At 52.6% G+C, this 12,176-nt stretch overlaps 1 protein-coding gene across 2 annotated transcripts in view; it reads left to right on the forward strand.

Moving 5' to 3' along the window:
- Window positions 1-12,176, forward strand: part of ECE1 (endothelin converting enzyme 1) — a gene marked incomplete at its 5' end in the record, with an annotated part of 112,759 nt that overhangs the window by 61,528 nt on the left and 39,055 nt on the right. For both annotated transcript variants that reach the window (XM_082834626.1, XM_082834625.1), the window contains 2 exons: window positions 4,613-4,754; window positions 10,753-10,965. In XM_082834626.1, coding sequence (XP_082690752.1) covers window positions 4,613-4,754; window positions 10,753-10,965 — 355 coding nt within the window. The remainder of the gene's footprint in view (window positions 1-4,612; window positions 4,755-10,752; window positions 10,966-12,176) is intronic.

Below are 12,176 nucleotides of genomic sequence, written 5' to 3' on the forward strand. Positions count from 1 at the left end.
CAATTTTTTCAAGAAAAAGGAAAGCTGAGATATTGAATTTTTAGTGGTGGTTTTCTCATTTGTCTACCCCCGCCCCCCGCCATGCACAGAGCTGTCTTTAGCAGGTGATTTCAGAGACAGTCCCACTGAGTGCTTTACAGAGACCTCTTTGCTTACCAGGAGACCCTTTCAGCTCTACCTGCCTGTTAGATCTTTATGCTTCTGGCCTTCGAGTTGTTCTGGGATCTGAGCTGGTCAGACCTGGCACCTCATCCAACTTCCTCATTTTAAAAATAGGTGACTGAGGTCCAGAGGCCGCCCAGGGACGCATGAGGGATCTCGAAAAAGTCAAGGGTGACCTTTGACTTCTCGGATTGGTGCCCTTTCTCCAGTGCCGTCGTGTCATCAGCAGCTGGGTGTTTCTCTGGGAAGCAAAGAGAGCTGGAAAGTGCTTCTTTTAAATACTAGACTTTGATCCTGTTTATATATAAGGAGTCCCCTCCCTCCCAACACGTACTATACTATAAGCTGTTCTCAGTCGTTGGAAGAGAGTGAGGCACAGGGGCAGAGGGGCAGGTAGGGCTCAGGAGGGAAATGGGGAGGACAGGAGGGCATTCTAGTTTCACTCTGGCCTGGCCCCAGTGGCTCACCATATAGAAACTGTGCTAGAAGAAACTTCCCCAACCTAACACCCTGACGGAGGCAGGATATCACGCAGGGCCAGGCTGTCCTGGTCTGTCTGCTCCGAAAGGCTGACTTCAAGGCAGGCAGCCAGACCTCCCTGCCAGCCCCCACGGAGTGGTCTGGCCTTCGGGCTGCAGCGGGTGCGCTCCCTGCCAATCCTTTGGCCAGACTGACTCCTGTGCGCTGCTCCACTCAGCCAGGTCGCTGGGGGGCCAGGCGGTGACTCAGGAAAAGACTCTGCCTTCCCTCTGGAGCCCCTGTTTCCTCTGAAAGCCAGGCTCCCCGCGCCTTCTGCTGGCTTGTCTCCTGGGCCCCGGGCGTGGTGTCCCATCCTCGCCTGCAGAACTCGTTCTTGCAGAACCTTGCCGCACCAGGCCCTCACTTCTGTAACCGAATATCTGTCCCTCATCAGGGCTTTGTTCCCTTGGCTCTGGAAACCCTGGGAACTCCTGGGCTGGACAGCTAGACAGTTCCTCCCTCTTTCTCATTCTCCAGCTCTGTTTCCTTCTCGGTCTCCCTCTCCACCTGTCTTGCCAGCGCATCCTTTCCTCCCTGTTTCATTCTCTCTCTGCCTCACACGACAGTCGCTAGGATGTTAAGCCTGCCAGTGAGCTGAGCGTTCACGGTCATCCTTACCCCATCTTCCAGACGTCAGCTCTGCGCCTTAGCTGATGCCCCTTCCCTGTTACCTCTCCAGAGACCAAGAGGGCTGCCCGTCACTAACCTCCCGACCCTCCACGTCCCTGCAGACCCTCCTCTCATGATCAGCACGCCCTCATTTCCAAAAGGCCGGCTCTGAAGGAGGCAAGGTCGGGACAAGAGGGGCTCAGGGAGGAGACAGCACGGAGCCAGACGGCAGCTCAGACCCACAGCCCCGGCCCCGTCCGTTGCACCCAGGAGCTGGACAGGCTTTCCTGGAGAGGCCCCTTGATCCCGGCGCAGTCTCCCGGTGACTCCTCCTGCCGCGGGAGGATGCCTCTGGATTTCTGCCCTCAGACGTGAGGCCTGTGCAGAAACTACGAGCCCCGTCAACCTGGTCGTTCAAGTCGAGCAAAGACGGTACAGAAGCTAAAAACCCTATTTTCAAATTCCGTTTGCCATTTCTGCCTAGAAATAGGAATTTTTAATTTAATTCTGACTTAATTCTGTTTCAGTTTTGCAGGGAACACCATCTGTTTGTTTGACGTTAAACAATGAGGCTCAGCTCGGCTCGCGGCTCCTGGGGGCAGCGTGGCCCCTCGGCCGAGGCTGTGGGTTCGGGAGGGACGTGGGTTTTCTCACGCTGTCTCCTCGCCCCACTTCCTGTGTTTCTTCTGGAGCTAGTACTCATACCTACTCTTAGGGATGTTGTGAAGACAGAATAGCATCATCTAGCAACAAAATAGAATGAACGTGATGCCAGAAGCACAGAAAGCCCTCAAACAATCCCTGCCATGATTACTCTTTTTTTCCTTCCCTCCCTTTGTCTTTCATCCTCTCCCTTTTATTTCTTCTTTCTCTCCCTTTCACCTCCTCAGCTTCCCTGCACCTCGGTATTGCTCTGTCCACATAAGACAGGGTTTTCTGCTTCCCCAGCCCTGACGGCTGTGATCCTTGGCCTCCGAGGGGACGGGATACCTGTTACACCAGGATCGCTGCATCTCTTAGCTTTTCACCCCTCTCCCCCCACGAGCTGAGCCTTGGTAATGGGGGCAACTGAGAGGCCCAGAGTGGGAGGCAGAAGGTGAGACCAGCTCAGGGGCCCAGGAAAAGTAAATGTCAGCATCCCCAGACAGGGCAAGTCCTTTGGGGGCCCACTGAGATACCGGTGCCTGGGGTAAACTGCGTGAGAGAATTGATGCCTCTGAAAAAGCACTCTATAGACGTCGATTGCTGTGAGCATGTCAGCATCGTCCCAGGCTGTGCCTGCACCAGTAGCGTGGTCAGAATCTGCATGTCTCACGCTTTTAAAAAGGTTCTTATGGGATTCCAGGAGGCAACCTGCCCCGACCCCCGCCTGACACAGCTGCTTCTGTGTCCGAGCCTCCCGGACCTCCACAGCATTGTCACCAAGCCTCAAGTTCCTTTTCTCGGTTGTAGGACCCACCTTTTTTTTTTTCCACAAAAAGTTCTTGTCTTCCTCTTTCTCTAGAGCAGTAACCCCCAGTCATTTTCTTTCTTTTCTTATTTTTTTGCTGTACGCAGGCCTCTCACTGCTGTGGCCTCTCCCGTTGCGGAGCACAGGCTCCGGACACGCAGGCTCAGCGGCCATGGCTCACGGGCCCAGCCGCTCCGCGGCATGTGGGATCTTCCCGGACCAGGGCACGAACCTGTGTCCCCTGCATCGGCAGGCGGACTCTCAACCACTGCGCCACCAGGGAAGCCCCCCCAGTCATTTTCTGTTCACAAAATAGCCAGTGACGACCGTGAGGCTGTTCAGTGCCCTTCCCTAAGGTGACCAGCCTCAGATTCCCCAGGCGCCAGCGTGAGGCTCCCTGAAGGCTGTGACCTGCTCCTAGGGGCCGCCATCCCCTCAGCTGTTGGGGGGCACTCGCAGGTCAGAGGCTGGGTCTCCTCATCTCCCCTGACATCACCCCCTTCACCCCCTGGCAGGCTGTGGGTCTCCCTGCCTGCATGCCTGCTCCCCTCCAAGCCTTGCTCCTTCCACCTTGGCTTTTCCAAAGGGTAAATCTAATCGTATCACTCCAGCCCTCAGGAGGAAGTCCCCAGTCTTTCACCTGGCTTACAGCACCCCTTAGGATCCAGGCCCCCCTTTTCCCTTCCCCTCCCCATTCACCTGGCCAGCTTCTAGTTATTCTTTAAGACCCAGCCCAGGCATCCCCACCTCTAGGAAGCCTTCCCAGACTGAACCTCTGCCCACCCCAGTCTGTTTCTTTATCTGCCTCTCTGCTGGGCAGTGAGCAGCTGAAAGCAAGGGAGTCTATCTTTCCCCTCGGCCTTTCCAACGTGGCCCTGAGTTGGTGCTCGACTGTTGGCCACAATGTCACTAAACCGAACCCCACCTTCAGGGGACCCTTCCTGTCCCGCGGCCCTGGCTTTTGCAGGAAGTGCCTCGTAGTACAGAGGGGAGCCCCCAGCTGGCCTTGGGTCTGAGGGCCGGGCCGAGGACTCTGAGTGCTATAGACTGGCGGGTTCCTCCTCAGCCTGGAAGGCCCTGTCACGCCCTCCACTTCCTCCCATTGTGCCTCCTTTCCTGTTTAGCTGCTGTTAGGCTGAGGACATTTTTCCTCCCTTTGAGGACCTGCTCCAGTGGAGCTATTTCTCCATTGCATCTCCCCTGACATCTCCCAAGACTCTAATCTCTGACCCACAGGCGGGCTCTAGAATCAATACACTTGGGCTCAAATCCGAGCTCTACCCATTTAGCTGTGTGATGAGAGGCAAGGGTCTCACCTCTCCGGACTTCGGTTTCCTCATTTGTAAAAAGAAACTAAGAACACAGCCCTCATGGGGTTATGACGGTTTCGACAGCTAAGGCTGTCTGTGCCCCTGGGAAGTATGCACTGTGGTTGTGTTATCATGGGGGTTGTGTCACCCCCGGCCTGTTGAAGCTGGGGCTCTGGAGAGAGCCCAGCTGGATGTCTGCTGGATGCCTGCGAGTCCAAACATCCTGGTGTTTTTTTGAACTCCTTACTGGAGAAACAGGGAAAAACTGATCTTTTTTTTTTTCTTCTACCCGTATCAGGTGACACAAAAAACACAAGCCCAGCTGGGTTGACTGCTTAACTCGGATGTTTAGCAGCGAATCTGAGCTGCCGAGCAGGGTGCTGGTTCCTTTCCTGGATTAGGACCGATTCCATGGGAACCAGACCACCCCTGAGGCAGGAGGGGACATCAGGCAGCCCTGGTGTCTCCCCAGGGCTGGGTTCTGCCGTGGAGCCCCCTCCTCCTGGGTAGTGGGGGCCCTGGGCTCACGTTCTCCTCGCCCCGCCTGTCTCCTTCCCTACAGGTGAACTTCCGAAGCCCCCGGAGTGGCCGGAGGTGCTGGGCCGCACGGACCCAGCTGGAGAAGCGGCTGGTGATGCTGGTAGCACTTCTGGCGGCAGGAATGGTGGCCTGCTTGGCAGCGCTAGGCATCCAGTACCGGACAAGTAGGTGCACCCGTGTTGCATGATGGGCTTCACTCACTCCCGCCCCAGGCTGTGTCCACTTGTATAATGGGGCTTCCCTGCTCAAGCCAGGACTGGCCTCTGAGGCCAAGGAGAGAGCTGGGTCTGGAGGCTGGGGTTGCTGCAACAGACCAAGACCTGGGAGCTGGGCAGGTGGGTGATGTTAAGGTTTTGGGGTCAGAAGGACATGAGTTCAAATCCTGGCTGGGCAACTTATTGTCCATGTGACTTTGGACAAGCCATGCAATCTCTCAGAGCCTCTGTCTTCTCTCCTTTAAATGGAGAAAATAGTGCTCAGTTTGGGGCTGTCTCTGAGGATTCGAGATGATGTCTATCACATACCTGGTGCCCAGTAGGCCTTCTCTAGCCTTAGCTCCCGGTACTATTATTGTTAGGATGTGGGCTGGTTCGACAGAACACACGGGCTGGCCCTGTCCTCTATCCTTAGTTCCAACAAAATAGCAATAATGGCTTCCGTTTGCTGAATACTTTCCATGTACCAAATACCAGGCCTCTCCTTTACGGATGTAATCTCATTGCCTCCTCACAGCAGCCCTGTGAGGTGTGGTTGCTTCTGGCCCTGTTTTCCGCACAAGGAAACTGAGGCAGTGGCACTAAGTAACTTGCCCAAGGTCATGTGGCCAGTGCGAGAGGGAGCGGGGCAGCTGGAGTTCAACCAGCTCTGGCGGGCCCCAGAGCTCAGGCTTTGTAATTCGTGGTGCACTCCAGTGTGGGTTAGTACTCCCAGAAAAGCTGTCCTTCTGTGAGCCAGGGACCTTTGTGTACCTCTGTCATCTCATTTCTCTGTCCTGCCTTGTATATGATCAGACCCCACTTCAATCCCACTGTCCGCGGCCCGAGGCTGGTTCTCTGTGTCTGGTTGAGTGTACGTAGCAAGTGTCTTACACAGAATCAATGATCCATGAACTCTTATGGACCTGGAAAGGGCAGATCCAAGTTAAAAATAAGGATGGGAGTCCAGTCAATTCCAGGATCTCTCCCCTGGGCCCCAAGATCCAGCTTTCTCATGACAGTAGGCCACCTGGTTGAGTAGCCTCTGGGACTCTGCCAAGAGTTTAAGCCCATCCACTTGGTCACCTGGTACTCATCCCATCAGAGCCATCATGAACCTTCACAGGATCGGGGAACATCAACTGCAGGTTTTGTTGAGCCTTCTCCACTGTGAATTTCCTGGCCTGTGTGGGTGGCCATGCTGCACTGAGGAAGGGATTTGGGGGCCTGGAGGGAGGGCAGGACTTCATCTGAGTCATCCTTACATCGCTCCTGGATCAAGCACTCATTCATTCATTCATTCCTCCTTCCACAAACATTTAATGAGAACTTAATCTATGTCAGGTGCCTAAGTGGTACCTAAGAAATAATCGCTTAATTGTTTAACTGACTATTTAATAATTTGTAGATTTTTACCAAATGCGCCTAGCACAGCAGGTGATTAATGCATATCTGATTAATTAATTAATGATTCCTTAACCATATGTGCTTAGCATAGTGCCTGCATGCCATAGATGTGCAAATACTTTGCAAAATGAATAAGTAAACAATTGAATGAACGAAGAGTAAGAAGGAGGATTAAGTGGGAACAGCCTTTCTTTTTTTTTTTTTGCCACACCGCAAGGCATGTGGGATCTTAGTTCCCCTACAAGGGATCGAACACGCGCCCACTGCATTGGAAGCGCGGAGCCTTAACCACTGGACCACCAGGGAAGTCCTGCTGCAGCCGCCATCTTGCTTCATCCTAAATCAGGTTTAGTTCAGAACACCCTGCCTGGAAGTATAGGCCCTAGCCAGCCTCGTCTGCCCAGCTCTTGGCCCTGTGAATGGGGAGCAGGCTAGACTCCAGCAGGCAGTATTGCCCTGAGATTGCCCCTAGGAGTTCCCAGGCTGTTTCTCCATCAGAAACCAGAAGGGAGCCCCCAAGGCCTGGCTTCTAGTGGTTGGGCCCCAAACATTTCTTTCATTGCCAGGTGGGGCCCTCAGGGAGGAATCCTGCTTCTGTCTGTCCCTTCCACCTCGGGGCTGCAAAAGGGTTTTCCCCAGGCTGGACCTGGGTGAGGGGAATTCTTCCCCCAGGGTGGAGCTGGGCTGGGGATCCGGTGACCCTTGAGCCAATTCATGTGTCTTTATCAGCTGCCTGGGCCTGGGCAAGCAGAGGCCTCCCCAGATATTGACAATAACCTCATTACCCAGCAGCAGGTGCTGGCTGGCATCAGCCACATCTGTGCAAACATCAGTCAACGCAAATTCTGGTGATTCTGAAAGACTCACCTTTAAGTTATGTCTGGGCACTTAAATACATATTTATCCACCTTCCTGCTGCACCATCCTTTCCAGAAACTTACAGATGCTTTGCAAGCAGTGACAGCAAAACAAACGATAAATTCTCTGGAAAATACTCTGAAGTGTCTTACTTAGTGTCGAGGCCAGGCACCATCCAGATGAGTCTGTGAGCTGGATCTGGGACCTGCTCGACGGAGCATGCACGTCCTAAAGGGAAGAAATATCTTCTGCATCCACCGGTGGTGACCAAGGCCTGGACAAAGCTCTTTTATTCACTCAGCCATTCATTCATTCAACAAACATGTACTGGGGGGCTTCCCTGGTGGTGCAGTGGTTGGGAGTCCGCCTGGGGATGCAGGGGACACGGGTTTGTGCCCTGGTCCGGGAGGATCCCACATGCCGCGGAGGGGCTGGGCCCGTGAGCCATGGCTGCTGAGCCTGTGCATCTGGAGCCTGTGCTCCGCAGTGGAAGAGGCCACAACAGTGAGAGGCCCGCGTACTGCAAAACACAAAACAAAACAAAAAAACCCATGTATTGGATAGCTGCTAGGTGCCAAGTTCAATGCTGGGCAAAGGAACTATAAATGCAAGTAAGATGCTGGCTCTACCCTCAGGCTCACATTCTAGTGGGGGATGTAGACAAGGAGACGGCCATGACATAGCATGGTCTGTGCTCAGATAGCGGACACCCAGGCAGCCAAGGGGCACAGAGAAGGATGAGGGTCTGGGAAGTTTTCCCTGAGGAGAGGGAGCCTGAGCTGAGTTTTGAACGTGTTGACAGGAGATTAGGGGGCCTGGAAACCGTGTATTAATTAATCAAATGTACATTAAGCACCTGCTAGGCCAAGGATAGTTGGTAAAGCATCTACAAACCAGTAATAGTTAAATAATCAAGTGACTGTTGCTTAAGTACCACCTGGGTACCTCGCAGCGTGCCTAGCAGATTAGGTGCTTAGTGGAGAACTCAAGCCTCTCAGACTGATTCCTGGGGGCTGGCTTCTTATTTTGTTTTAAAACCAAGTCCCCCTATGATAACTACAAATACCTCTCTCTCTGACTCTCTCTCACACACACGCACATGCACACACACACCACACACACACACCACACACACATACACACACCACACACACACACACACACACACACACATTCTGATGTGTCTTGCTCCCTGAGAATCACCCTCTTAACAGCTGACTTCTGGGTTTTCCCACCAGCCAAGTATTTGTCAAGCTTTACTTCCTGCAGTTTGTTGTATAAAAACAATAGGTATTCTTTTCCTTTTCCAGATATGAAGTTATATCATAATAGTGAATAGGCTTTTTCAAACTACACAGCAATTCTTTCCCCCCATCCCCTGCCCCCGTAAAGATTCTGGTACGTTCCCTTAGTCGGGAAGTGGGGCATGCGACTCAAAGTTCTCATTTAGAGATATTTTACATGATGCCGTGTCCCCTACCACTTCCTTTCTCTATTTTCATGCCTAAGGGCTCAATGATCTTTAATTGGTGTACAGTCATCTCAAAACAAGTAATTACCTCGACATAGAGTCGCCCTGAGTTTTGTGCTGTTGTGCGACTGTTCTGAGCCCTTTGTCAGCCTTTAGGACTTTGGGTTTGTCATCAGATGTTAATAAGCACACAGGCTGCCCAGCCCCAGCTGGCATTGTGTCTCCGAGTGAGAGGAAGACCACCCTGCCAGCCCATGCATTCTCTTCTGCTCTCTGAGGATTGGCCTGGGAACACTGGACCCTAAGACTCCAGGGAGCTGAGCCCCCTGCCCAGCCATGAGATCATCATCACCGTGAAACTGGTTCTACCGTCCTTCCTCATCTCCAGATGGAGAAACCGACCCTCAGAGAGACGAGGCCACTTGCGCGAGGCCAGAAGCAGAAAGCTGGGATTTGAACCCAGGTCTAAGAAACAGCCCCTGACGCCTGCCCTGCTGCCTTCCTCCCTGTGCAGTGGGGAACTGAACGCGCCAGAAGGGCTGCAGCAGCCCCTGGCACGACTGGCCAAGGGGTGGTGAGGGAAAGTGGGAAAACCCCGGCCTTGGCATTGCCGAAGCAGCCTGGAGTGGGGTCAGCCTGGGCGCTCCCACACCACAGAGCGACCTTGTTCCGTTCACTTGCTCAGAGCCTTGGCGTCCTCATCCTCCAACGGGGGTGTCGCCCCCGTATCAGGAAACGGTCCCTCTTGTTGCCAGTCAGCTTGGGTCAACGGGCGGTGCGGCTGGGCCTGTGTGCTTAGTCACAGCCTCCATCTCCTGCAGTCAGCTTCATCTCGTCACCTGGGGCTGGGCCACGGCTAAGGCTGCCTGCCGTTTGCTTCCGTTGCTTGAGCCCACCGACCAACCTCGCCTCGGGAGTCCGGCCCCCTCCTCTTGCCTCTGCCCCATGTCCTGTGAGAACCGGCTCAAAGGAAGCTGGTTCCTCCGTGCACTGGGTTTTGGGGGCACTTGGAGGATTTGGCAGCCCTCCACGCTGCCCACCTGCGCCAGCTCCCATCCCTCCTCATGGCAGCACCTGACAGATGGGGCTGCCCTGCCTCCTGGGCCAGTCCTCACCGGGAGGGCTCCCTTCCAGGCCCATAGCAGGCATAGCAGGGAGAGGCTGGGGTTCAAACCCCAGTGGCCACCGAGCAGGGTACTTAGTCTCTCTGTGCCCCAGTTTCCTTGTATGTAAAGATGGCCTTAAAATGATCTCTTAGGGTTGTTTCATTTTTGTTTTTTTGAAGATTCAGTGAGATAACTCTGCTGCCTTGTACTCAGTGGGAATGATTTTTCATAGTTCCTTCTATTCCTAAGACTCTTTCTTTCTTCCTGAGTCCTGGCACCGTATTGTCTGCATCACCCATTTGGCATGGATTAAATATCCTCGGTCTATGTTGGTAGAATAAATGACAGACATTTCTCCTACTGTTGTCTTTTTACTTTTCTTGTATAATGTGTGTATCCCCAACTAAATTATTAACTCTTGGAGGAAAGGACTATGCCTTTTATATCCCCCCCATACACACACACCATATACACGACACACACACCATACACACACACGACACACATACCACACATACACACACACACCATACACACACATGACACACACACCATACACACACACCACACACACACACACCATACACACACACCACACATACCACACATGACACACACACCATACACACACACCACACACACACCACACACACACACGCCACACATACCACACACACACCACACACACACCACACACACACACACACACACACACACACACACATTCTGCCAAGAACCTGGAAGATACTCAGTAATTATTTTGTTGAATAAATGAATGCATGAATGGGCAAATAAATTTGTTGAACATCAGGGAATAATAAAAAAATCAATGAATATTTGTGGAAGGAAGGACTGACTAAAAGAAGCACCTTGGTTCAGGATAATTTTTAAAGCCATAGAAAGGATTTTAGGCAGCTAGACAGAAGTCTAATTTTACACATCAGGAGATCGTAAATCTCCTGAAATCTTTTCTCCGTAGTGGTCTAGTGACTGTCCAGTTCCAAATCTGTTTGGTCAGGGCTGGGGTGGGGCATGGCACCCCAGAGCCCCAGGCCACCTGCGCTATATTGCCATAGCCTCTTCCCTGCCTTCCCTTCACTGGCCTCTTGTCCTTGACCCCTGCCAGGAACCCCCTCTGTGTGCCTAAGTGACGCCTGCATCTCGGTGACCAGCTCCATCTTGAGCTCCATGGACCCTACGGTGGACCCCTGCCAGGACTTCTTCACCTATGCCTGTGGCGGCTGGATCAAAGCCAACCCCGTGCCTGACGGCCATTCACGCTGGGGGACCTTCAGCAACCTCTGGGAACACAACCAAGCCATCATCAAGCACCTCCTCGGTAAGCACCCGGCAGCGGGGCCAGTGGACGGGCTGCAGAGGACGGCTGTCCGCTAGACCTACCTGGCCAGGCCCGATTGAAGGAAGAGCTTGGCAGGATGGGGAGACGAAGGGCTGTGGAGTAGGTGAGACTGAGTTAAATGTGCCCCATCATTCACTGCGTGATCCTGAGCAAGTCACTTATCTCTGAGCCTTACTTTCTTCATCTATGAGAACAGGATTAATAATACCCAAACTGCAGAGGTTCGAGAACGAGTGAGCACATGTGTGAAGCATTGACGTGGCATGTGTGGCATGTAGTAGGTGCACAGGAACTGGTAGCTGTGGTCATTGCTCTTCTGGCTTTAAGCTCTTCCTTAGGTTTTGACTAGTACTGACTGTGAGTTTTGCAAGTTACGAGCAAAAGGAATGAACGCTGAGCACACTAGATCAGATTTTAAGGTTGTGAGCTGATCAGAGTTCTAACAACGGTTTTATCTGAGAGTTATTCATTGTAGGCAGAAGTCTTCCTTGGCCTCATGGTAATCGAGCTTGCGTGATAAGCCATCTAACCGAAGTTCTTCTCTTTATACCTTGTTAGGCCTTCAGCACCTCTAGTTGACCTTGTTGTTGGTTGTTTCATCCTCAGGTTAGAATCCCATGTTGGTCTTGTTTGAAGTTGTATCTTTAGTTAATGTCTGTTGAATTAACATCTGCCTGTTGGGTGCTTCTCCATGTGGAATCAAAACACCCTGTGCTGTAACTTATAGAGGTCCTGACTTAAACCCTTCAGGGCCGAGACCTTCACCATACCTGTCTCCTGCTGACCCCTGCCCCATCCTGGGACCCTAAATGCTGGGAGAGGCTAGGTCATGAAAAGCCAGTCAATTAATCCATCAATGACAGAACTTAGATTTGACAAATACTTATTCAGTTAAAAAAAAAAAAAAGCATCTTGATACTCAAAAGTAGGTAAATTGAAGAAGATACCTAAAAGGGGGCAGATCTTCCCAAAGGGACAGAAACCTTCCCATGAGATAGGAAAAGAGTCTAATTTGATGATTATGAATTTCAGGCAACTGTGTCTTTAAGACGAAAGTGGAAATAAGCAAACTAGGTTAAGGAGACCTTTGCTTGTTTTCCCCCACCTCAGCCCCAGGGGGCGTGGCTGCTGCGGGTGAAACCCACCCACCACTTCTTGGCCCCCAGCAGCTGCTGGGCAGGGCCCCCAGG

This window comes from Leucopleurus acutus, assembly GCF_964270905.1.
Source record: "Leucopleurus acutus genome assembly, chromosome: 2".
NCBI lineage: Eukaryota > Metazoa > Chordata > Mammalia > Artiodactyla > Delphinidae > Leucopleurus > Leucopleurus acutus.